General features: G+C 55.9%; 9 protein-coding genes across 9 annotated transcripts; 5 read left to right on the forward strand and 4 right to left on the reverse strand.

Moving 5' to 3' along the window:
* Positions 1-505: 505 nt before the first annotated feature.
* Positions 506-2,431, forward strand: INS49_000422 (uncharacterized protein; the record flags this gene model as incomplete). The annotated part of the gene is made up of 3 exons (XM_043161260.1): positions 506-1,003; positions 1,066-1,519; positions 1,575-2,431. 3 exons carry the CDS (start codon positions 506-508, stop codon positions 2,429-2,431), a joined length of 1,809 nt encoding a protein of 602 aa, XP_043029766.1.
* Positions 2,432-6,512: 4,081 nt separating this feature from the next.
* On the forward strand, positions 6,513-8,088 carry INS49_000423 (uncharacterized protein; the record flags this gene model as incomplete). The annotated part of the gene is made up of 4 exons (XM_043161261.1): positions 6,513-6,589; positions 6,818-6,995; positions 7,074-7,186; positions 7,248-8,088. 4 exons carry the CDS (start codon positions 6,513-6,515, stop codon positions 8,086-8,088), a joined length of 1,209 nt encoding a protein of 402 aa, XP_043029767.1.
* A 1,016-nt stretch (positions 8,089-9,104) lies between these two features.
* Positions 9,105-11,098, reverse strand: INS49_000424 (uncharacterized protein; the record flags this gene model as incomplete). Its single annotated transcript, XM_043161262.1, has 2 exons — positions 9,105-10,081; positions 10,141-11,098. The coding sequence occupies 2 exons, from the start codon at positions 11,096-11,098 to the stop codon at positions 9,105-9,107; spliced, it is 1,935 nt and encodes a 644-aa protein (XP_043029768.1).
* Positions 11,099-12,525: 1,427 nt separating this feature from the next.
* INS49_000425 (uncharacterized protein) lies at positions 12,526-14,382 on the forward strand (the record flags this gene model as incomplete). Its single annotated transcript, XM_043161263.1, has 1 exon — positions 12,526-14,382. One exon carries the CDS (start codon positions 12,526-12,528, stop codon positions 14,380-14,382), a length of 1,857 nt encoding a protein of 618 aa, XP_043029769.1.
* Positions 14,383-14,448: 66 nt separating this feature from the next.
* On the reverse strand, positions 14,449-14,859 carry INS49_000426 (uncharacterized protein; the record flags this gene model as incomplete). The annotated part of the gene is made up of 1 exon (XM_043161264.1): positions 14,449-14,859. One exon carries the CDS (start codon positions 14,857-14,859, stop codon positions 14,449-14,451), a length of 411 nt encoding a protein of 136 aa, XP_043029770.1.
* A 1,055-nt stretch (positions 14,860-15,914) lies between these two features.
* INS49_000427 (uncharacterized protein) lies at positions 15,915-17,573 on the reverse strand (the record flags this gene model as incomplete). Its single annotated transcript, XM_043161265.1, has 7 exons — positions 15,915-16,371; positions 16,435-16,604; positions 16,818-16,900; positions 16,962-17,140; positions 17,197-17,239; positions 17,294-17,432; positions 17,571-17,573. The coding sequence occupies 7 exons, from the start codon at positions 17,571-17,573 to the stop codon at positions 15,915-15,917; spliced, it is 1,074 nt and encodes a 357-aa protein (XP_043029771.1).
* Positions 17,574-19,994: 2,421 nt separating this feature from the next.
* Positions 19,995-20,987, forward strand: INS49_000428 (uncharacterized protein; the record flags this gene model as incomplete). The annotated part of the gene is made up of 1 exon (XM_043161266.1): positions 19,995-20,987. The coding sequence occupies one exon, from the start codon at positions 19,995-19,997 to the stop codon at positions 20,985-20,987; it is 993 nt and encodes a 330-aa protein (XP_043029772.1).
* A 760-nt stretch (positions 20,988-21,747) lies between these two features.
* On the forward strand, positions 21,748-22,975 carry INS49_000429 (uncharacterized protein; the record flags this gene model as incomplete). Its single annotated transcript, XM_043161267.1, has 2 exons — positions 21,748-22,711; positions 22,773-22,975. 2 exons carry the CDS (start codon positions 21,748-21,750, stop codon positions 22,973-22,975), a joined length of 1,167 nt encoding a protein of 388 aa, XP_043029773.1.
* A 320-nt stretch (positions 22,976-23,295) lies between these two features.
* INS49_000430 (uncharacterized protein) lies at positions 23,296-25,059 on the reverse strand (the record flags this gene model as incomplete). Its single annotated transcript, XM_043161268.1, has 2 exons — positions 23,296-24,538; positions 24,590-25,059. 2 exons carry the CDS (start codon positions 25,057-25,059, stop codon positions 23,296-23,298), a joined length of 1,713 nt encoding a protein of 570 aa, XP_043029774.1.
* Between the last annotated feature and the right edge of the window lie 201 nt (positions 25,060-25,260).

Here is a 25,260-nt window from a genome sequence, read left to right on the forward strand (position 1 = left end):
CCTGACGATCCACGAGAGTGATGCCAACATGTCTGTTGCTGGGAGAAGCCCAAAAAGTTGAGTCCATGGGTAGCCGCGTGTGTGACCAGAGACCATGTCGACTCCCTGTATCTGCACACCCCTCCCCCCTGCTTGTCCTCCAAGGGCCCCACTCAGACCTTGATTGGGCACTCACCAAGGCTGCTGGGAGCACCGCTCCCTGCCACCGTGCCTGCCTATCGGTACAGCTTAGGGAGGTACGGCCCATTCCTCCGACTTCAAGCTTATTCCAGTCGGAGGTCTTCGTCGTCATCCTCCCCGACCTCTTGGAAGCCTGCGATTCCATCCTACACGTGTCTACTGCATTGTGTCTCTCAACGAGAACTGCCCTCTGAACGTCCAATCCGCGCTCACCAAGCGTGATCGCATCACTGGGCTCTCCTCCTGCCCCGACACGTGCCGACCGTCAACGTCATCCGCACCCGAGCTTGCTGTGTCTACCTCTCCGTCCTCAACTGCGCCTCCCATGGATTACAGCGCCTCTGTTCACGATGCCGATCACCCCACAGGCGCTTCGCCCTGGGGCAACTCACCTGCGCCCTCGCCTCAAGCCCATCGAACAACTTTTGGCGCAGTAGCCGGCGAACCGCCGGCATCGCCACACCGGTTCGGTTCAGACATCCCAAGCAACGGTTTTGGAGCAGATCACGAAGAAGAGGAAGGGTTTGGGCCTTCAGACCATGGCTTCGGTCGACCAAGCACCGGCAGCACCGTTTCTGAGAGTGACACACAAACGTATACAGCAGAGACAGCATCCGGGGCCGCTTCGCCAGGGCAGCATCACGGAAATGTCTCCCCCTTGCAGCCGCATGATCCCAACCGGCTGTCCGGGGACACTGCGCGTGCTAGTCAAGAGCAGTCTCAGGCGCGAAAGCCTACGCAGCCCGTATACAAGCTCCAAGCCAAGATCACTGGCCTCGAACGCGCAGCGCGAAAGGACCCTATCTTAAGATTCGATGTCCATGTATATCTTCTTCTCCGCTACTACGGCGCGTGCGAACGCATACTAACTGTCGATTGTGGCAGACCAACCTTCCAAAGTTCCGAACCACCCAATTCCGAGATGTCAGGCGCCTGCACTCAGAGTTCGTGAAGCTTGCTGAGTACCTTATATCTGCGAATCCCGAAGCGATCGTCCCGGCTGTCCCTCCACCTCTGACATCGGCCGGTGCTGGAACCGACGAGGACGAGATTAGGGTTAAAGCGCTCATGCAGCGGTGGTTCAACTACGTTTGCAGTAACGAGGTTCTCGCCAGAGACGACGAGATGGTTCTTTTCGTGGAAAGCGACTTTGGCTATAGCCCGATGGTGAAGAAAAAGCAGCCCGCCACCGGAGTGCGGCGCAAATTGCTGAAGCAATTCGCACCCCCTCCGGATGACACCCCCGATCTGTCCGAGGCTCGACCAATTGTGAAGCTTTTCTACCTAGGATCCATGGATGCGGGCCACAAGGTCGACAAGCTGGTCAAATCCCGTCGAGGTGAGTTATGAGCCTATCTTCAGGGATTTCAAGTGAGGATACTAATAAGACGAAGGGCTCGGTCTTGGGCAATCCGAGTTTGGTGTCAGACTTGGAAGTATGCACGTACAGGAGCCACACCAGGGCCTGGCCAACGCGTACCGCAAACTTGGGAAGATCGTCCAGACTGTCGGTGACTCGCAGCAAGCACAGGCTACCGCGGAGGCCTTCACCATTGGGGATCCCCTCCAGTATCACTCCTCGGATGCTTTCATCGTCAAGGAAACCCTCACGAACCGCCAACTTCTCCTCCGCGAGTTCCTACAGGCGCAAGAGAACACTCGGAGCAAACTGAATGCCGCGGATCGTCTGAAGGCCAGCTCGAATGTCCGCCGAGAAAAGGTAGACGAAGCAATCTCGCTGCTAGAGGACGCGAAACAGAACGAGGCCTACCTGTATCAAAAGACTAGGCGAGTGACACAAAACTTGGTTCAAGAACGCCATAAGTGGTTCACAAGGACGGCTGCCGATCTGCGTGCAAGCATTCGCGAGTTTGTGTGCAAGGAAATTGAGGCCGAACGCAGGACTCTGGCCATGCTCGAGAACGTACGACCCGACGTCCGTGCCATTGACGCGTCTGGTGGCCTGAGTCGGCTGGGCCGTGAGGCGCACCCGACAGTGCGTCGAACCAGCATGGCTTCAAGCCAGGGTCCCAAGGGGGACGCATGGAGCGGAGTACCGCGACGATCTGTTGATCCAATGGGAAGGAGCGTTTCCACCAGCTACATGACCAACGTCGCTGAGGATGGGGACGGCGAGGAGGAGAGTGCGAAGGCTCCGGCCGGTGGCTTGTCCGAACAGAATGAAGAGGATGACGAAGACCGAGTGGATGCCCGCAATGCGGCGAGTCGGCTGGCTACCAGCACTTTCTAAAGCTCGTACGCCAAGGGAAATTTACCGCATGGAATCCTCGAGGTCCCAAGCCTCCAACACGCATGTCTAGGGACACACTTGAAAAGCATTGGTCGGCAGGTTCTTGTAATTATTGTATGTGAACCCACACCTCATCCTTTACCGCTCCCTAGGGCAAGGGACCACTCTTCAGAGTCTATCTTCGAAGAAGGCTTTAATGAACACGGAGGGGTGACATAGTCATTTCAACTAGCGACTCAAACCTCGTTGCATAATCTGGGACACATCTGCCCACTAGAGCATGCCCATCCTATCGTGGAGTCTTGATTCTGCCAGTCTGCATAAGCGTACAGTGCAACGTCACGTTGAGCATATATTCGCTTCTGCATCTGGGCTCGCCTTGAAGTGATACAGCGCATATCGCATCTGCATAATGACGGCTGCAGGCGCCCGAAGCGTCCTGCCTCCAGTCCCAATTAGGCCATGGTCCCCAAAGTGGGCATACAGAGATCACCAAGAAGTCCAGCAAGGTTGTACATGCTTTCACAGCCGATATTTCATACGAAGCCCACCCTAGCAGGTCTTTGGCAGATTGTTTAGCAGCAGAGAAAAGCGTCAATCGGGAAGTGACCGGCGAGTAGTCCGCCTGAGGGTGTGGGCCGGTTCTTGCCCTCTCTCTTCTGGCCGCACCTTTTCTTCCAACCTCCTTTAGACGATGGTGACATTTGGCTCGAACAGCGCGGCGTCTGCGCAGGAAGCCACCGTTTCGGAAGCAGAGGCGAAGTGATGCATGCCGCAGTGGTTCAGCGAACTGCGCGTACTCTTTCGCCCATCAGTGCCATGCATGCATACTTGGCAGATCCTACATCGTTTACTGGACGACGTTTGTGACACAGGCAGCATGGCGGCAGCATTACGGCCCCTTCTCGGCAAGGCTCGACAGATAATTGTCGAGGTGTTCCCACTGCCCTCCCTCCTCGGCTTTTGACCTTACTGTTGTCGGTTGGATCCCGCGGTGACGCCAAAGCTGCAGGCGCGAAGCGACCTCCTGCACCTTTGTGAGCGACCGCTGCGGATGCTGCCGGCGCGGTTCGGGATTGCGCCACTCACAACCCAACTGGTCGAACATCATTTCTGCTTCTACAACGGAGGAGGGTCGACCACCGCTCGCTTGGATCGCTGGGCAGGGACCGACACTACGATGAGATTCGACTGCTCAAGGGTTATCGATCTTTGTGGCTTCACGCAACAGTGACCGGTCCTCCCCCTCGAGCCATGATCCAAACCCCGAGTGACGGGCTTGCATCAGCATACGACACCGCCTATCCAATGAACCTCCGGTCTTGCTGGCTTTTTGTGATGCCACCATTAGTTGCCGTGCTATCATCGATGGAGCGCTGCCAGCCTTGGTTCAACAGCCCTTGGATCGCTGCAGTCTGCACATCTTGTATCAGGTTAACGCCTCGCAATCGGTTCACCGACGGTTCGCCGGCAAGTCGCGCCGCTCTGCTTCAGGCTGGATTTTCCCGTCCTTGCAGATCCAGGTCTCGCAGTGACCTCCGGCTTGTGGCGGCTGGTGGAACAAAACTGCAGTCGATGCAGCCCACTGATCCCACGATGTGCTGCGTTGACACTGGCCATTTCACATGCATGCATCAGGACGCAGGTCGCGGGAGATCCGACATGGCAAAGAAGCAACAGCATCTACGTCGCCAGTGACGCCGCTGTCACAAGCTTGTGCCAATCCGTCTCAAGATAGGATTGGGTGCCATGACTGGAGGAGTTCCGCCCCTCTCAAGATGTCCAATTCGTGCCCCGAACTGGTGGCGTTACATGAGCCGCGACGTCTCGATGCTATCATTTTCGACGCCGATCTCTCACTTGTGACCAGCGAGCGCTTCGAGATTTTGCGCCGCCCTGCCAATACCGAATACACGTGCCGGCCTTCAAAAGATTATATCGACTAATACGTCGTTCCTTTTGACCGCCCTACGCTTGTCAAAATACCCGGTACGGGGCGAACACAGTTGCTTCCGACCGTTGAAGCCACCAATCTCTTGCAGGGTACACCCATACCCATGCAGGCGACGTGCAGGACCTTGGGAGCTCGGCAACAAAACTGGTGTACCCAGGACACTACATCTTGGAAAACCTCTTACGAATGCGTGGGCCCGTTTATTTTCGCACCCGTCTCTTGTTGCCTGTCCCATTTCTGTCTCTTCGCCTGGAGCGGCAATTTGAGAACCCGTTCCCTGCGCTCGCAACACCAGCTTTCTCAGGTCAACCAAGGCCGGGGCACATTCGGTCAGAGCACTATCGCCGCTTTTCGATTTTAACCTTGGCTGTCATGCTGGCCACCTCGGTGACACAGGCAGACATGCCGCCTCAGTTTCTGCATGCCTCGGTAGTGCCTCGGCTGCTTCCAAGCACAGACAGCCGCACTTCCATAGTCGATAGACCACACAAGCCACCAGATGTATGGCACCACTATCTGTGCGCGCCCACACACACCCGATGCTTTCCATCAGAAGCTGCCTGCTCGAGTGAAACGGTCCTTCTCATCCAAGGATATCCGGGCTGAGACACCCTCACTACAAGTCATACCTGGTCCCCATTGGGTTGCCTGGGCCGGGTATCGCAGCGAACTATTCGTACAGTCAGTGCTCGCGACCGAATTCGTTGCCAGCGTTGCTTTTGTGATGATGAGGACTATCTTGTGATTGAAGGAGAACAACCGTCGAGATAAGATTCATCCGAATTCCTGCACAAGTCTTGTGCCACAAGGCATACAACATCTTATTACACACGGTCTAGATCTTTGCGACTCCTTCTTGAAGAGTCATCGACCTGCCCCTCCCTTTCATTTTCAGCGTGGCCTCATCCCATGGGATCATTCCACTCGGCGAGACATTGTTGTGGTCGCGCCACGGTACTTGACATTGCCTCTCTTCCTTCAACTGGCAGCCCGTACCTAGCATAGTCAGTCTATAAGTCTGTCAGCTGCGAAAAGCCAACGCAGACGACTTGCTTTCCTGGCACACGACATTTCACTCCAGCTTGTTGGTTCTCGACTCAAGTGGTTGACGAGCCTGTTTACGGTCTCGTCTATTTCCTTTCGTTGGTGCAGATTGATATTATACTCCCTATGGTTCGAAGCTATAAGCTATCGGCTGTTCTTATGCTTCACCGTCGTACGCACCATATCATCGATATCATGGCACATTGCAGCTGTATGGATATGCCAACACCTATATCTAAGGCGTGCTGAAGCCCAGCATGCATTTGAGCTGCAGAGACCCATGCATTTTTCTACTTCCGCCTAAACCTGGTCTAGTGGACGGAATGAAGAGAGCCAAACTATGCTTTGACCAGGGCCAGCATCCAAGCATTAACGCTCTACCTCTGCTAAATAGGCTCGGGTAGAAGCGAATATCCTTGCCTCCGCAGCATCAAGCTCCGTTCACGGTCTGATAAGTCGTCGAGAGGTGACTGGCGGGCTCGAGGCGTGTCTAATGCTGCTCTAAAGCATGCTTCTGAATCAGCCCGAGGAAGTTCATCCGGTCGTTGTCTCCCTCCCCTGGCATGCTCTCGAGTGGATAGCCTTTGCCGCCCCTCAACCTTTCCCACCTTGTCTCGCGGATACCAGGAATGGCAGCATCTGCGACATGGGGACATGGTGCGCTCCATCCCATGTCTCCCAGAACCCGGAGGAGCTCTGGCTCACCGGGACGAAAATTCCAAAATGAGCACCTCAGGGCGTATACCACCCTTGGCCAAGTCATATGTACTCCAGACGTGGCATATTCTGAAGTGCCTGCGTGCGTGATGCAGAGATAAATGGCGTTCCTCCTTCAGGACACCGGCTCCCTCCCTCCTCTCTTCATCTTCCATCACTCCAGCACATGTCCTGCACTCCTGTCTGAAAGAAGTATTACCTGCATTTCCGACGAGTGTCACTCACAGCCCATTCTCCAATTGCCTGGCCCAGGGGAGTCCTGCCCCCACGAAGTGTTCCTCTGTCTCGGGTCCCCTTCCTTGCCACTCCACCAATACACGCCCACGAAGCCACCCTCCCATCCCGCACTCATCCCACGTCTCAAGCATGGCGCCGTCTGCCATGGTTCAGGATGAGATGGAGCCCCTGCAGCTGCCCTATGCCAGGGCTTCAAAGATCAGTGCGTCCGTCTTACATGGACCAAAGGACCTGCGATTGGTGAGTCTGGTGGTGCTTCATTTGGTTTTTTGGTTCGGGCTGTCACCTTGACAGTCTTACTGTTACACAAGATCTCACGCCTTACTGGTTTCGCACGCAGACCTCCTACCTATTTTGGGAGGCGGAGCTTGCGGGCTGACAGCAGAGCCGCGTACGTTCTTTCAACGACCGAATTGCTGACCAAAACTGTATAGGAGTACAGGACCATTAACGAGCCGGCTGGGCGAGCTCCAGGTAGCCCTGCGCTCAACCGGTATATGTGGCTCGGATGTGTCTTATTACAAGAAATTCGCGAATGGCGATCTCTGCGCCTGCCAGCCGCTTTCGCTTGGTCACGAGTCCTCCGGAGTCGTAGTGGCCATTGGCCCCCAGGTAAGCGGCTTTGCAGTCGGAGACCGTGTCGCTTTGGAGGTTGGTGTCCCCTGTGGACAATGTTCAACATGTCGCAAGGGGCGATATAACCTCTGCAAGAAAATGAGATTCAGGAGCAGCGCGAAGTCGTTCCCCCACTTCCAGGGTACGCTCCAGGATAAGATTAATCACCCAGCGGTATGGTGTCACAAGTAAGTGACACAGCACACAGTCGGAAATTAAGGCAGCTCTTACTGACTTCACCCGCCAAAGACTCCCTGACAACGTCTCATTCGACGCAGCCGCTCTCCTCGAGCCGCTCTCCGTCGCCATACACGCCAGGAACCGCGCGCGACCAGAGGCTGGTTCCACGGCCCTGGTCCTCGGCGCAGGCACCGTCGGGCTCCTGACCGCGGCCATGGCCCGGCAGTCAGGCTGCACGACAGTGACGGTCTGCGACGTGGACCAGGGCCGCGTCGACTACGCGCTCGACAAGGGGTTCGCGACCCACGGCTACGTCGTGCCGCGGCCCCTGCACCTCTCCTCCAGCAGCTCCTCCGTCTCCGGGGCGTCGACCCCGGGCGGCGTGGCGGACGGCGCCATGACCCCCGCCAGCAGCGTCTTCTCGACGCTAGACGGCAGGCTGGAGGGCGCGAAGGCGACGGCGGCGGACATCATCGCCGCCTCGTTCAGGGCCGCCTCCTCGGCGCCGCTGGCCGACACCGACGAGGACGAGGACGACGGCTTCGACGTCACGTTTGAGTGCACGGGCAAGGAGGTGTGCATGCACACGTCCCTGTACGCGACCAGGCCCGGTGGCAAGGTCATCATGGTGGGCATGGGGACGCCGATCCAGACGCTGCCCATGTCGGTGGCGCACCTGCGCGAGGTGGACATCCTGGGCATCTTCCGCTACGCCAACACATACGCGACGGGCATTCGCCTGCTGTGCGCCCAGAAGAGGGGCGGCGGCGCCTTCGCGCTGCCCAGCCTGGACAACATGGTCACCCACCGGTTCAAGGGCCTCGAGAACGCGAGGCAGGCTTTTGAGCTGGCCGGGCGGACGGTCGATGACGAGGGGAGGATGGTGCTCAAGGTTGTGATTGAGGCGTGATTTCTTTTTTATACTCAGGTGCCTCGTCTTTCGTCTCCTTTTGCTTATGGGCCGTCACCATGGTCGCTGTCATCTGACATGAGCGATAATTGTGGCCTTGCTTTCTATTCCCCGAGGATAGCCCTTGATAGCGTTTGCGTAGATCTTAGAAAATATCTTATTTTTCTATACACCTGAAGTAGTGACTCAACTATTACATTCTGCCGGATGCATAATGCAAGGACGGTTGAAATTGAACTCATGAATACGTGCGGAATGCATGGCTAGACTTCTGCCTCATGAGAAATGTAACCCATTCGCGTTCACGCTCTCGAGTCGTTATCCAACGCTCTTGGCCATATACTGTAAATGTCTTCACTGGTAACAGGTAATTGGTATGCTTGAAAAGCCCCCGGCTAGAAAGAGATCCTACTATCTAACCTTACTAGAGGTGTCATCTCATGTGTTCAACATGCTAATTTGGCGGACCGGCTACGGAAAGCAGTTATGAACAGCTCTCTGCGAAGTAATGCTTGGTTCACTTTATTTCATGCGATCACGCTCACAAAGACGGTCACCGTGTCTGAAGATTTGTGATTTGTCTGTCTTTCCTATCTAGGAAATGTATGGGCGCTTTACTCTAACATCATGATTAGCCCATCAGAACGACCAAAAGTGCAGTAATTTCCATTTATGCCGGCCATGAGACCAAGATCAGCCGAGTCTCAAGATGCTGTCTGTCCAATTTTCGAGGGCTCCTCAGACAGTCAATAGACCAGGATGGGCCAGGATGAGAATGGCGACCATCAAAATGTGAGGGCGTCTCGGTCGGCCCGAGCAGTGAAACCTGCCCCCGAATTTCCCGTCACGGCCAAGGATTCATAATACAAGGTCTATGAGAATGACCAATCCCTTTTCCAGGGCCCTAAAACGCCGTGCTCTTCCGTGCTTCTCGTAAATGCCATAATGCCAATTGCCTTTCCAACGCCAGCCCTGCTGATAGAGACTCGTACGCAAGGAATGAGAAGGAGAGCCCTCTACATCAGGTCGCCGGCTGCAGACAAGGATCCAGGTCGACCGCCCTTGCTGGGCTGAGAGTGGCCAAAACCAGCTCCCTGAGAAGCGTATGTAGCCACACGCTGGCTGTTGTGGGCCTTCTCAGTCTCAATGGCGTGGAACTTCTTGCCAATGTCTCTGGTGTCACCGGCTCGGTTCATGAGCTCAGTAAGGAGCTCGATCGTGCTGACATCGTTCTCCTCGCTCAGGAGCTCCTCCTGGAAGGCCTCGGCATCAGATGGCTCGATGATGCTCAGACGGTGAACAAGAGCCTGCACGAGACGCAGCAAGGTCTGGGAAGGCTCGGTGTGGTCGCCAGCGGCAACCTCGGAGTTGACCTCGTCCATGTACGGAGGAGGGAGCTTCTGCAGGTACTTGATGATGAGGTCGATCCGGGCCTGCAGCATCTTGATGGCGTTCGCCTTGGTGGTGAGGGCTGAAATCATCTCCTGGTCCTCTTTGGACAAAGCCGCATTCTCAGGGTCGACCTTCTCGTCCTCCTTGGCGGCCTGCTTCGCCTTGCCCTTGCCTTTGCCCTTGACGTCAAGCTTCAGAAGCTCCTCCTGCACTCGCTCCGAGGCGGCATTGGCAGCGGCACCAGCAACCGAGGTCATTCCAATCATTTCCGCCTCGTGCGTCTCGACGGTGAATGGAAGCTCCCTGAATTTGAGCCTCAGCTGAGAGTCGCCGTCCTTCATCTCTTTGTCCTCGCCCTCGGTAGTGGTGTCTTTGGCCGCATCGTCGACTTCGTATGCAGTCTCGTAGACGGAAAAGGGCAGCTTTCCACCGACAGACTCCTCACCAACCTCCTCGCTGTGGAATCCGAGCAGGATGGCGGACTCGTTGTAGGCAAGGATCTGGTTGTGGATTGGAAGGATGTGGTTTCCCGGGCCGCTTCGGGGGTTCACGGTGAACCAGCCCACCAGGTCGAGGGTGCGATCCTTGTGCACAAGTCTCACTATGATTTGATGTCAGCACGGTCAACTGTCCTTGGAAGGCACTCAGTTCAAGACTTACTCTGCTCCAGACGAGTCTCGAACCAGCTAGGCTCTAGGGTGACCTGGTCTCCGTCCAGCAGGGTTTGCACCTCGTAGGCAGTTTCGATAGTAACCTCGCGGCCATTCTGTTGGCCGAACAGTGCGCCGACGATAGGGCCCGGCTGCTCCCTCAGTTTGTGCCTGGTCACGTAGTCTCCGATGGAGATCACGGGCAGCGGATGCAGGATGACGGACTCCATGATGGGCAGATTGCGCTGCGTGTCCAGCTGCACTAAGTTACAGGTGATCTGCGAGACGTCGGTCTGCTGCGCGATGTCTGCCTGTTGCGAATTGCCAATCTGCAGCAGCTCATCAAGCTGCGCCGAGTCGATGGTCTCGCCCGAGCTGTCGCTTTGCTGGCAGCTGTCAGACAGATGCGACTCGCTGAGCAGCTGCTCCGATTTGTCGAGTTGCTCCGAATTGGTCGCCTGCTTCGAGTTGCTCCCTTGCTGTGAGTTACTACCACGCTGCGAGCGGCTCGTCGTGGTGGAGGTGGTCGCCTGCTGCGAGTTGCGTCGGCGGGCGTGTTCTGGGATTGGAGGGAGAGGTCGATTGGGAGGTGGAGATGGTGGGGGGCCGTACAAGTCTAGGGCAGAGTAAGGTCGACAACTGACACGAGCCTTCTTGGGCCGACTCTCTGACGGTGCGGCAGCAGGCAGAGAAGCTGGGCGAGGGCGGCCAGGAGCGTTGGTGTTGTCGGTACTGGTGTTGTTACTGGTACCGGTGCTGGCGCCGCTGGTGCTGGTGTTTTGGGGGGCGACGTTTTGGAGGGGGATGCCTTCACCTCCGTTGTCTTGAGCTCCGCCGTTTTGTGGAGCTGGTGCTGGTGCTGCTGCTGGTGCTGCTGCTGCTGGTGCTGCTGGGCTTGGGGGAGAAGCCCCCAGGCAGCAACCCAGAAGGGTCTTTGCGGCCTCGCAGGCCTTACAATGCCTGCCCATTTTAGCGTCAATTTTAGCGCCGAATGCAGGTGCAGGTGCGGGCGCGGGGCAGTTGGTGATGGTCCGTGCGGAGTTTTGGAAAAAAGGGTGTTTTAGAATCTGCAGCCCGTGTTTTTTATTTAAAGCCAGAGCTTGCTGCAATTGCGGTGGGGTAACTCCACTAGTCACCCAAGCTCACTCTTCTGTGCACGGGGGTCCCACCACAACCCTGCCCAAGCTTAACTCTCGTACAGGTATCTGTGGTCTTTTTCTTCTGTCCACACATCATTCCAAACATCCTCCACCTTTTTTTTTTTTTTTTGGTGAATTCGCCATCTTCACGCTGCTGGCTCTCACTGTAGCTGTTCGGTTTATCAGATGAGCTCAGGGCAGGAACGAATAGTTCTATCCACATGGACTATATGAGGAGTCGAGCGAGAAGTTCCTGGTCAGACGGGTGAGACTAACAACCATCCATGACTTCCACATAGACAACGTAGACTACCTCCAACCCACATGGTATTAGTGGGTGCGATCACCACCAGCACAGCAAACGCAGGACAAGCGTATTTCCTCAGGTAAATTTCACGGACATACTTTCTCATCATGCTCTGTAGAAAATCACCTATTGCTGTCGAACGGCTGATAATGGATCGGTGCCCACGTACAGAATTCTACTTGACTGTCCCCTACAAAGGCTGAGCATCATTGAGACGTCCTGGTAGTGGGGCTCGACTTAATATGACTCTTTCTCATGTGAACTTGAAGCTGTTTTAATTCTGTGCTCCCTCACAGATGGGCAGTTAGCTTACTATCTAGAGTGGAGCGCAGATGAGTTGAGACCAGAGGTGTGAACATTTCCTAAGTTCTGTATGAGTGTGGCAACTTGTTTCTTTTCATGTTAGATCTACTTCGCGTCTGGTACCTTGCAAAGATGAATGATAGCCCATGTCTTCTCCTGTGGAAGCCTGATGCGAAAGAATCAGTGTCCCCAAACGATAAACAGACCAAGTGGTTTTGCAATTTCACTGCATGGTTTCCTATTTGACCGGCTTTCTTTGCTATTCTCAGACGACATCAGGAGACACAAGGAGAGGCACAAATGTCCCTTGTCCAGGCCTGGCCTGTCTTTGTCAACTTCAACAGGTTCTTTCAAGTGCAAGGCCGTAGGAAACATGTATGGTATGGCTTGGCTGGTCACCAGGTATGCTGCAGTAGGGAGCCTCGCAAATGTTTGAGGCAGGCTGGCCACACCTTGAAGAGACTCTCTGATCTCATACCTTGATGCCTTCTCTTGACATGCATCTACAACACACTTGCACCTAGATGAGTTGACTGTTTCTTCCAAATTGTCATCAAATCTGCTGGAGCACAGCTTGGGCTCCCGGATCTTCAATACGTCTTCTCGGAATCCAAGAGATCGCCGTAGGAGCGTCTCCTCTCCCAATATGGACTCCAGTGTGGCTCGCAAGGAAAGCAATGACTCCTTTCCCATCAAGAGGAAGCCGGAGGAGGAGGTCCAGTTTGTCTCTTCCAAACCTGTGAAGAAGTGCCGTGGCAGCAGAGACTCGAGAGCGGAGGCCCACCGTGGCATCGACCCGGCCGACACATCGAGAGTAGGTCAACCCCCCGGAGACACTCGTCCTGGCAACACCCCTAGCCATCTCGGCCCAAGTCTGCCGGCAAGCCAGCCGCTTCATGAATCAAGCAACTTCAACCGCGGAGCTTCGCTGCCCAGTATGGAGAACTACGTGTTCCCTCCGCCTCATGACGGCATCACAAGCCGGACCTCTCGAAGCTCTCCCATGCTGTCTCCCAAGCAGTTGCCGCAAACTGCGCCTTCAGGCCAACCTGATGCCCAGGTGGCCCAATCAACAACTCCCAACGCCAACGATGCTAAGCCGCCAGCATTGTTTAATGCTCCATGGGCAGCGGCTGGCGTGCCACCCCAACCAACGTCTATGAACCTCCACATGACGCCCAACCAGCCGATGGTGACCGCGTACATCCAGCCATCGGCCACCGAACCATCTGCAGCTGTCCGTGATGAGAAGCAGCAGTCGAGAACGTCCGAGAAGGTCACGGACCCGGCCCAGTGTTCCCAGCCAGCCAGTCAGCCGCGCAAGGAAATGGGCATGGAACACATCCAGACCAGCCATCAGTATCCTTCGCAGGAGAACGACAAGTCAATGCAAGCCACACAACCTGCCCGAACGCAGAAAGCGTGGCAGCCGGGTCAGCCCACTCCCCAAACTCCGCCGGGGCCAATGCCTGGCACGCAGGTGCCGGCGCAACAACATGCAAGCAACAGCAATGGCTACGCCGTGACAACTGTCCACCCGCTGCCCACGAAGCCACCATGTCTCGCGTGCGAGCAAATGCGGCAACAGGCTCTGCACAACAAGACAAATATGTACCCGCTCATTGGGCCAGCTTCTCACGCGCACCATGGCTGGCACGGCCCTGAAGTCGCCCATCTCACACATCCCACTCACATGCAGTCTGCGCCGTTCCCGAATGCCGGTTTCGCCATGAGTCCTGATGTGTCCCAGAACCATACACTGCACAGGCCACACCTCCTCTATCACGGACAAGTGCCCATGGGATACGGCTTGACACATACCCCAGGCCAAGGACCATATCCTGCTGCGGTGCAGAGAGCGTTGCCGATAGCAGAAACGAGCGCGAGCGAGTCCGCCCCAGGGATACCCTCTCATAAGTTCAATCATAACCCTCAGCTGAACCTGTCTCCGGTGTCGACCCCTATGTCTCAGACAGAGCGTGCCCAGTACACCCAGGGCCAATCTGCCTCATCTCAAACACTGGCAACACAGACAATCTCAACAACAGCTCCTTCTCCTACCCCAGCCGCAGCCCCTGCACCTCGACCGCCGACTCCTCCGGCCCCAGAGAACCACTCGCCGAATCTCATCGTCGACATCGCCGAAACATGTGAGGCTCTGTTCCCGTGGGATGAGGTCGCCGAGAGACACAATGTGCCCCGCCAGAAGGTTCTCGACACGTTCGCGGCCATCATCCAGCTGCCTTTGATCCGTTGTACGACCGACAAGAAGCGGCACGGGAGGCTGGCGACAAACAGGTTGAAGGATTACACCAGGGGAAAGAACGCCATGTGCATCTCTTCCCCTGCGTCCCCTGCCACTCCACCTGCATCTGCCAAGTCCGATTCCATCGAGAACCAGGACAACAGACCAGTTCTTCCCGGCGTCGTGGAGCTGGCCAACTCGATGGCACCGGTTGGGTTCCCTTCGACTCTCACGAAGAAATACCCAGGTACGTGGTGAGGGCAGCCGCCTCGGTTCAATCCTTTCCCGACAGCCCCCAAAGCAGGAACATGACAGCAGGCGCTCTCAGCCGTTCAACAACCGGTCCCAATCAACCGGCCTGCCAAGGTTCTCCTGGACGAACTGCTCGTACATGCCCGGGAAGCGCACCGGCACGGACGGGTCCAAGCCCCGGACCCTGGTCCGGCCGAGGTCCTGCATCTGCCTGGACTGCCTGTCGCGCAGGCGCCGCTCCAGGGCCCTGGCGTCCTGCAGCCGGCCCTCGAGCGTCGCGGCCCGGAGCCGCGCCGTCAGCCTGTCGCGCTCGGCGCTGTACCGCAGCAGGATCTGCGACCTGTTGAACTCCGGGTCGCACTGGGCGCAGGTGCAGGCGAGCGAGTTCCGCCGGTCCGGGAGGACGCATTTCCTCGGGCACCGGGAGGACCAGTGCACGAGGTAGTGGCCGCACATCATTTTGTAAGCTAGGCCGGTGCACATGCTTGAATTTCTTTTTTTGTGTTTCTCTCTGGCGGGGTGGGTGGGGCTGGTGATGTGTTATTCCTTGGTGGTGGTCTTCTTGTCCGGTGTATCTCGCAGGTTCTCGCAGCTCGGCCAAAGTGAACATCGCAGAGTGGTCATATCGTTGATCGTAGATGTTTGGTCACTTCTGAGTGAGCGGTGTTTGCCAATTTTGGTGATCCCAGCGCCGCAACGTGAGATAGGATGGGCAGTGTTAGGGACGGTGGGCGGGACAAGGAGGAACAAAGAAATCAACAGGTTTGCGAAAACGTGGCCGTTGTTTGTCTCGGCCCTGCCCGAACCTGGCCAATTGTTCCCTGAGACATGACCACAAGAAATGTCTCTGTCACTTCGGAAGAAATGTGGACGGGCAGGAGCTGAGAAGTTACTACCTCCCTTATTAATCTGCCTTGATCCCGTGCGCCTGAGGGTAGTGCCAACGATGGATCTCTCTAAGTCACACTAGCATCGTCACAATCTCTAAAGGCCAGATATCCCTGGCGAGGAGGGCTTCGGACCGTCATCGCTGTGGTGGTTGATGTGACTTGGCGGCGTCGGTTGGGACTCGGGAGACCGTTGCGGGCTAAGGACGTTGGACGTCCGGGAACAGTCGTCGTCTCCGGGTGGAGTTTCTTCGGTAGCGCAGCGCCTAGGTCGTTTTAGTGTTGTCGTGCTTCGAGGTCTCGTCTAGTTAGTCTGAGGGCTCTGTCACATTGCTTTTTCTCCCTAATGCTACTTGGGCAGCAAGAGCCGCGCTCGATCCCAGGACTACCTGGTTCGGCTGGTGGTGCCAAGCAGGCGAATCGCTTCCACGGATTCCGCCTCCGGGAGTCATCAGCGGCCATCAGGAGACCTGCGACTGAATAAGTTTGCTGCATTCCAAGAATTTCACGCGGCCGAATTGACTTTTCGGAACCGAGTCAGGAAAAAAGTCCAGGATTGTTTCTTTTCACTGCATATCATTAGTCGTATATGTCTTGATAAACTTGGCCACACGCTTCTTGGCGCTTCCGAGCCTGGCCGCCGTAGCCCCTTCATCCGTGCGGCCTAATTGACAGTATTGGAAACTCGTCCTCTGGGTCCTTTCCCGCGAAGCTCACGGAGCTGACGCCGGGTGAGCGGCTGTCATGCTGACGAATTCCTGGGCCCAGACCAGACTCTCCACCATCGAGCTCGAAAAATTCCGATTGCCCGGGGGTGTCCGGAATTGGGTATCGAGCTGGTATTGCGACAACCGGTGGGCTCCTCATCGTGTTCCTCCAACGCCTCCGCATGCTCCTCGGTACCAATTTGCGGTAGAAATAGTCTCGGAATGACTTCGTTGTGCCGAAGACTATAAAGGCGAGGAGACTGGCGGACACGCCCGGTAGGAAAGTTAAGACGTCGCCAATGGCTCGCTGGTAGCTCAGATCGACAACAGAACCCTGCGAGTCTTTGCCATTATCTCGGGCAAAGCTGATTTCTTGCGCAATGATGACCAGCTGGAACGCTCTGTGAATATACTGTCAGAACTGCAGGGGTGAGTAGGGCGAACTTATGCATTTAAAGACTCACGATAGACCCGCGAAGGCAAGAGTGAAGCGGGTAACCAGCCAGCTATCATAAATGCTCTTCTCTTGTAATGGTACTCCGCCAGTGCTGCTGGCAAGACTTCCGACGGCGGTGTTTTGAGTAGTTGCGGCATTGGTGCCACCAACAGTCGAGCGATCGGCATACCCAACATGCTGTTTAGACTGTGTTAGCCAAGAACCATTGTTCTGTCTTTGAGGCCATTTCTGGGGCGCTCTTGGGTCTTGACAGCGGCTCTTTTGCTCATAAGGCGCAGCGTTGAAAACTGCACCATATGACAGGCTATGGCCCATGAGCAACAGGGCTTGTACCAGTTACGTGCAACATTGTACAAAAGCCCGGGGGGAAGGAGTATGGAAGGCACGTACCCAGGCCGCCACAGCTCGTGTTGCAACGTATCTCGCGAGGATAGCCAAGAGGAGGATTGTGCCGAGAGCAAGGCTGACACCCACTGCGTTGAATGATCAGCAGCTGTGCAGAGCTCGCGGGGACGTTCAATTGAGAGAACTTACTGATCATGTTCGCAAGGAAATAGAACCCAATGGTTGAGCTTTGTACTACGTCGGTGCGCATCAGGCTCACTTGGATGATGGGAATGATAACAGCCGTAGTTTTGGCAGCATAGCTTCCGTATCGTGTTGCTGATCCGGTTGCTTTTAAATGGTAGATGGAGTAGGCCAGCTCTGTACACCTACTTTCGGGTAAGACTCTCTACTGGCCAAGGCGTTACTTCCGGTCGAAGCTTACCATGAGACGACGAGGATCGATTCAACATTGTAGCAGTAAAATTCTGGCCTTGGTCAGTAAGATTCAATCGTAGCCCAATAGTTCCAATGCAACTGACGAATATAGAATAACACGAGATCACTGTTGACTGAGGCTCCAGCCACCGACAGTTCAGGGTTGCCGGCGCGTGTGCTAACATAGTCAAACTGGTCAAGCTTGATAGAAGTCCATCGGAGGTAGGTGTGCAGCTGTTGCGCCTAGGGGTCTGTCAGTCCAAACGTTCACGCGGAAGATCAGGGACTCATGAAGTCATGTGCCTCCTTTAGTCACCCTGACACGCGAAAAATTGCACTGGAGGTCTCTGGGACAGAAAGAAGGCCCCGCAATATACTGACCATGGAAGCTATTGTGCTCAAGGACGTGAAGAAGGCAAAAAATGCCACATCTTTTATAGGTCTATTAGCTCAGCGTCCGGACGACTGTGTAAAAGCACACTCACAGCTTTTCCACTCCCGGTGGGCGATCGTCGCCCACAACAGGGCACAACTCAATATTAAGCATATCGAGCTGTAGATTGATACACCAACCGCTGGGCCAACAGCCTCAGAAGGCAGCTCCTGAGCAACTAGTTCAATCTCGTCAGTAAATCTGGCAAAAGGTCTGTCGCATATATGCGCATGAGGTTTGCATTGCTCGCTCAGGCGATTGCGACTCAGGAAAGTGTTCCATAGGAAAGAGACCTACTGCCGGACATCACCGCGACGTAGTCATGAGGCTCTGTGCCTGCTCAGGCAGGGTTATAGCCAATGTGGGTCGATACAAGGACGACAGGAGGAAGGAATGCGAAAATGGCCGGGGGAAACATTAAATAGCGAGAGAATCCAAGCAAAGGAAAAGTAAAAGGAGTGACGTGCTATCTACTTGTAAAACAAGTAACAGGGAGCGATTGTGGACAAACAGGAAAAAGGAAGTTAGAAAAAAAGAAGGAACCTGTTGAGAGGTCCTAACATCATCCGGACCGTGCTTGGGATGGCATTTAGAGAGCTGCCACCACGTCCCAAAAAGGGTCTCGAGGGCAAGCCATGCTCAGGGGTCGGGCACCGGGGTGTGGTCTGCTCGACGAAACATCAGGGATGAGGTGCGTTTGACATGGACCACGGTTCGAAGTGGTGGGAGCAGTCGACGGCGGATGGGTCCTGGTGGGAATTCGGTTTCAGCTGCCCAGGCAAAACTTAGCAAGACTGAGAAGACGAGGCCAGCTCGGTCGGAAAATCCGAGTCTGATGATCTACACGAGGGAGAGGTCCGTTGCATATTATGCCGTCGGCGAAGCACCCGCGACGCCACTTGTTTACCTCAGAAGCCTGGCTGGGCCTCTTTCGACGACGAGAAAAGAGCCCGCATGGCCCAACATCGTCGAGTGTACAAGCCGTGTCCGGGCTCCGCAGTACACCGACCGGAACCAGGTTGCTGGGTGGCTGGATGGACGATCCGTCCGATAGACGGTCTATTTCGGCGCATTGGAGGGAAAACCTTGCTAGAAAACCTGGGCTGGGCCGAGCGCTGAGCTTTGGAATACGACAGTGATGGCTCGCATGTCTGGCGGGTTGCGACGGTAGATCTCAATGCAATCTCTGGACAAGCATCCGTACCGAGAACTCAAAAGAATCGAGAAAGCTCTTTCCCAACACCAGGTGCTGCAGCTGATGCGGCTAATGCGACTGATGTCGCTGGATTTCCTGCGGGCGAGGGGCCAAGATGCCTCGGCGTCTGAGGGCCTGGTGCGGCAGTTGAGGCAGGCAGGGAGGGTACGTAGATCGGCTGCCCCTGCTCCCTTGGGCCTGGCAGGCTCCGCTGCACCCCGACACTTCGGGCCCAGCTCCGAGCCCACGGCCTCGGCTAAGGGATGGCGAAGCTTTGGGGAGTTATCCGAATGGCCAGGAAGTGCCGAGTACTAAAAGCAGCTGATTGCTTGCAGCACTTATATGGGGTGATAGGACTAATGACAGAGAAGAGTGGAGGCCCCGTCGATGTGGCTGAGAGCCATCGTCCGGTAATTAACTGACCAGAAATTATCGGGATCAAGACTCATGAAGCTTGACAACATGTCTAAATATGACCAACCCCCCGTACTTCCCTTCCAGTGGGGCAACCTGTCACAAGACTTTACACGTATAAGACAACCTCTGTGTGAATGCCTCCGGTGCAAATTTTCCTGTGCAATCTCGCCAAAATACAATGTCTTTGTTTACCAAGGCAAGAAGCAGGACCCTTGTCTGTTCAACTTTGAGTGTCTGGCCAGTTTTGGGACCCTGTGAGATGAAATGTTGGAGATTGACAAGTCTACGATATTTGTCCGCCCACGGCAGCACGCGTCCGATTTGATCGCCGCTGGGCTGGGGCGATCTCTGATGGTGGGGTGGATTGGGTTGTGTTGATGCAGCCTTGCGGCTAGGTCTCCCTGTCGGCACAGTCCAAGAGCTATTCCCGGGTGCTTGCCACACTGTGCCTTTTGATACTGCCGTTCTATTGAACTTTGTTCGGCACATCGACACGCGTCTGTCTGTGCTCTACGCGTCTTTGCAGTAAATCGATAGCTGCCATTGATCACGGCCTAGTTCCAACACAACTCCACCATTCTTGAATTGACAGCCTGCCTTTGGTTATCCCACTGTTCATTTCCCGTTCGACGGTGCAACTGTCGCCTATCAGCATCACTCTCACACACCGGTCTTCCGGTCTCCTCCACAGGTCTGCGTCGCAAGCATTTCTCCCGGCTGTTCACGGATCCCCCGTTGGATACTTCATCTCCAGATCAAAATGGTGGAATGGGAGCCAGTGCTACCCATTGGTTGGGACCACAGAAACAGAGCCTTCATGCAGGCCCTGATGGCCCGCGGCTTCATAACACTCGGCGAGGGCAAGTCGATCATTGCCGCGATCCTGTCAGCAGAAGACGACTCGGCTCGTAGGGTCACTCCTGATTCGATCGACGACAACACATTCAGACAGTATATCAGCAAAGCACGCGAGGCCGTGGCATCGCTCGACTACGATATCCGCAACACGTACCACCAGGTCGACCGGCAGCAAATATGGGCGCTCATTAACGTGCACAGTGATCCCAGCACCCAACTGGCGACCTCGCGGACTCCTGACGAGATCTCTTTCATCAAACGACTGCTTGATGCCATGTTTGAGACCTACAACACGCCCAGGCAGGAGGTCATGGCCGTCACAGCGGCGCAGGCCAGGAAAGTCGCACGACCAGCGGCACCAGCCCAGGACGGCGATGCAGATGGGGAGGAGCCTGCACAACGGACCGCAGACAGGGCCCTGAAGCACAGCGAGATCGAGAGGCTACTGCCCAGTCTGGTCGCCGAGGGCTGGTTCGAGGAGAGCGACGAGGGGTTCTACAGCCTAAGCCCGCGCTCACTCATGGAGCTCAAGACGTGGCTGGTGGCAGCCTACAACGACCCTGATGTCGGTCCCAACCACTGGCAGCGCATCAAGTTCTGCGAGGCGTGCAAGGAGATCGTGACGATCGGGCAGAGGTGCCCTGAGCGAGACTGCAACGCACGGATTCATGACATCTGCTCGGAGGCCTACTGGCGCACACGTAGGGGCGGGCGCACGTGTCCCCGGTGCGAGACGGAATGGACGGGCATGAACTACGTTGGCGAGAGGGCCGTCACAGAAACAGCTGCGGCACACCGCCGCGTCGGCCGGAAAAGGAGGAGCGATGCGAACGGATCGATGGTGAATGATGAGGCAGATGAGGAGGTCGACAACGAAGACGACGGCGCAGAGTGATGGGAACCGCGTGCGACAGACATGCTAAACTGCCATTGAGAAGGAAAGAGGGCGAGGCTATCAGGCGGCCTCAGACAATCGCTTCGCGATGCGCGGATGTGGGTGCTGGGGCTCAAAGTCTCGGGGGGATGAAAACACTCCATGGACATCACCAGCCAGAAATCAAAAGGCTTGGCTGGGATGGGGACTGCTCGCAGAGGGTGGTTCTGATACTTCGGGCAGGGCTCCTGTCGAGCACCAGTCACGTCCCAGTATTATTTGGCTTTTGCAGAAGCGAAATGTTCTACGATACCCAGCCACAAGAGAATGGCACTGACATGAAACAAGCGGCTAAGTCCCATACCCTCATTCGAACCGTTGCGTGCGTAACCCCTGCAGCAGTGACGTCACCCACCTTGAGGCCTCTCCCGTCACGGCCAGGCCAAGGCAGGCCCTTGAACTTCTGGTGTGTCTGGACAAACCATTTGGCGGGGTAGCAGAGTCTCAGTGACAAGGGAGCTCCGATTACTGACGGCTCAAGAAGCTTGGTAGAGTGGCTGTGTGCTCGCAGCTAAACGGGCGGCCTCGACAAAGCCTCGCCACACACCATCATGTGCAACGCTGTATGACATCTCTACTGCGTGTCTAACACAGTAACTCGATCAAAGAAAAAGCCAAACCTGGATCGCAGCCACTTTCCAGTCCTTCTTGACTTCCTCTCATCATCCACTTCTGACACTTTCTCAACTTGTTCCATTGCCCACCGAGGCAAGCAACCAAAATGCTTGAATACATTGCGTACCGCAAGTTCAAGAAGAACAGGGACCGCAAGGTCGAGGAGAGGGCCAAGCTCCAAGAAGAAGCAGAAGCAGCCCGGGCACGATCCAAGTCCCCAACAGCCAGCTCCCTCGGGCCAGGGCCAGGTCCTGTCTTGACGGACGACGAGCAGCTCTTCTTCGAGAGGCTCACATCTGAGGACGGCTTTTCCGACGAGAATGGAAAGCGACCACCCCTACCACCTAGGGTGAAGACACCCGACATATCGTGGGACAGCGATAACGACAGCTATGTCCGAAGCGAAGATCTCGAGGTCAAGGGAAAGGGCAAGGGCAAAGGCAAGCCCGGCGACGGCAGCAAAGGCGACGGCAAGCAGCCCTCGCGCTTCTCGTTCTTCACGCGCAAGACCGGCAAGAATGACCTCCAGCCCACCAACCTCGCGGTGCCGCATGACGAAGAGGAGCGCGAGAAGGACGACATCAACCGCATCCTTGACGACCTGAATCTATCCGCGCGCAACAACAAGACCTTCTCGCTATCCAAGGACTCCGCCGAGATGGTAGGAAAGTTCACGGTCGTCCTGCAGGATCTGGTCAACGGCGTCCCCACCGCCACAAACGACCTGAAGAAGCTCTTTGACGACCACGACGGCACGCTGGCCAAGAACTACGAGAAGTTGCCAAAGAGCATGCAGAAGATGGTCACCACCCTACCGAACAAGGTCACCGGCGCCCTCGCGCCGGAGCTCCTGGCCGTGGCTGCCGAGTCGCAGGGCCTGAAGGGTGATGATGCCCCTAAGGGCGGCATCAAGGACCAGGCCATGAAGCTCTTGGTGCCCAAGAATCTCTCCGAGCTGGTCACGAAGCCCAGCGCCGTCGTGGGAATGCTCAAGGCCATTATGAACTTCCTGAAGGTGCGGTGGCCGGCTTTCATCGGCACAAACGCCATCTGGAGCATCGCGCTTTTCCGTGAGTTAACTCCTCCCCCATATGTGCATCCGGCACGGCATTGCTAACATTGTGCTCCCAGTACTCATGTTTGTGCTCTGGTACTGCCACAAGCGTGGTCGCGAGGTTCGCCTAGAGCGGGAGAAGTCCGCCAGTGCCGTCGAGGCGGGCAGCCGCATCGAGGAGCTCTCAGATGATGAGTCCGTCGTTGAGTCGCGCAGCGGGCGGGCGTCCCCCAAGCGCATCGAGAGCGCAGGGGCGAGCTCGAGCTCGCGCAGGAAGTAGGGGATTAGATCTTTGTGGGTGTCGATTTCGATTCATTAACGATTAATGATTGAGGAAGCTTGTGACGTGCAACATGATTGCTGGCATGTTGATTACGAAGAATTGGCTTGAAAAACTTGGGCGTGGCGTTGGACGGTTTTTGGTGAAAGAATGATGAGTAACGAGATACCCTGTCAAGAAAGGGGTACCCTATGCGCTCACGAAAGACTTAATGACCACCGCTTACAGTCACGTTAGTTAGCTTTTTGCTATGTCAATAAATTCTGGGTATCATGAATGCTCTCTGTCCCAATGTAAGCCAGTCTCCCCTGGCCAAAACTTTACACGTCTTGAACGACCTCCTTGAACTCCTTGACCGCCTGATTACGCCGTGTCCGGTCGATGACCTTTGCACCATCTTGCATCCAGAAGTCGACCTCATCTACAATATCGTACACGATGTCCTCGACGATCTGCTCCTCGTAGCGCTCTGCCATCGCTCGAGGAGGCTCTTGCTTCGCTGTGATGGTCGGCTGCTCATCCGTACCCGTCATGACCACGTCGACTCCGTTGTCTTGGTCGTGCTCATAGCCCGGTGGTGGGTACCAGAACTTTGGGCCAAAGTTTACCGCTGCAGCACCGCCGCGGAAAACACTCACGGCGGGGTAGTACCCGAGCATGCCATCATCAAGGCCGTCTCGCGCGTCAGGTTGCTTAGCCGTGGCTGGCTTGGAGGCTTGCGGCAAGAATGCCAGAAGATTGGTAAATGCGGTGCCCATCTCGACACCGTTCTTGTACGCCTTGATCCAGGAGTTCGGCAACGTACGTAGGCAAGGGACTGGGTGGGTGGGGTTGGGGCCTTCCGACTGGCCTGCACCCGTTCCAGATGTAGACATCGGTGATGGATTCATCAGGTCCTCAAGCTCGGGTGAGGTGTGGTAATCAGGTGTCTCGAAATAGATGTGGGCTTTGAATCGGATCGGCAGCCGGTCCCGGACTATGTTAAGTGCTTCCGTCGTTGAGTGGTCTGCCTCTTCCAGTAGATCAACAGCAGGGTTGAAATGGCCCGTCACAACTTTCCGATGTATCTGTTCAGAGGGCAGATTGATCTCGAGCCCGAGCACATCGCCCTCGCGGAGCTCTTCGCCGGGCGGGAAGAAATCCTTCGGCCTTGACATGTGCACCTTCTGCCCCTCTCGATCTCGGATTCCGTAGCTGTAGGCATCAAAGCCCGCTGGTGCATCCACCGCGGCTTCTCTCCGCGCGAAACCTATTCGGACATGGCCGTGCGACTCTGGTTGGTCGGAGCCTGGTGGCGGTGGCTCCCTCAGTATGCCTCTTGTGATCTTGCACTCCCAGTACCAGCGGCCCTCTCTAATCGCGATATTCGCTCGAGACATTCTCCATCCTTTGTTAGTCGTGATGTGCGTTCCGGACTTGTCGAAGAGCAGGTGCGTCGCGGCATCCTCGAAGCTCATGTGAGCGCCGAAAGGTTCTGGCTCTGTCTGCCTGTAGTAAAAGGAGGAGGGGAACTTGGGATCTGCGATGCAGTGGGTGTAGTAGTACTGCTTCTTGTTGTATACACTTGATGTCGTTAGCATTGGCCAGAAACGCGAGCGACCCATGCTTGCTTACTGCTCCTGCGTCTCGAAGAACTCGATGTTCTCGCCGTTGGGGGCGGCCACATCGTGATGGGGCGCAAGTTGTGGGCCACGGGCAGGCTCGAAGTCGGTTGCCTTGGGAAGAGGAAGTATGTAACGTGCTGGCGATATCTCTGCAGCTGGAAGGTTGATCCGACTCTTCTTCGTCTGTCGTGGATCCGGAGTTGCTCTGGAGCTGTCGGCACCGCCAGGAGTGCTTGCAGCCTTGGACTCCCGCTTTTTAAGCGACTCCTTTTTGGTGCGCTTCTCCCGTGAAACGATTGGGGTCTCTTCTGGAACCTGAGATTTCCTCGAGGTGAAGTCCGGGTTGAGGGGTGAGGATACAGCCGGTACGTGGTCGTCGTCGAGAGCGCGCTTCTGGGGAAGGGAGGCTGGACTTGGGGCGGGTACTGGCGCAAGACTCGCGCCCCCAGCTGGAGGGATCTCAGAGTTGTCGCTAGACATCTTGAACTAACTGGACCGATAAAGTATTGCGGAATTGGTCAGAAGCATTCGCACCATGTCAAGGCATTGCTTCTGGAAGTGATTTCGTCTAGCATGTAAGTTTGGGTGAGCCTAGGGGCATGATGCGACGAGAAAGCTCCCAGACGCGCCTTTGCGCCGCGGTTGTCTGATAAGAGGGCACTTATCGATTGGTCGTTGCCA

The sequence above is a fragment of the Diaporthe citri genome, assembly GCF_014595645.1.
Source record: "Diaporthe citri strain NFHF-8-4 chromosome Unknown scaffold_1, whole genome shotgun sequence".
Lineage (NCBI taxonomy): Eukaryota > Fungi > Ascomycota > Sordariomycetes > Diaporthales > Diaporthaceae > Diaporthe > Diaporthe citri.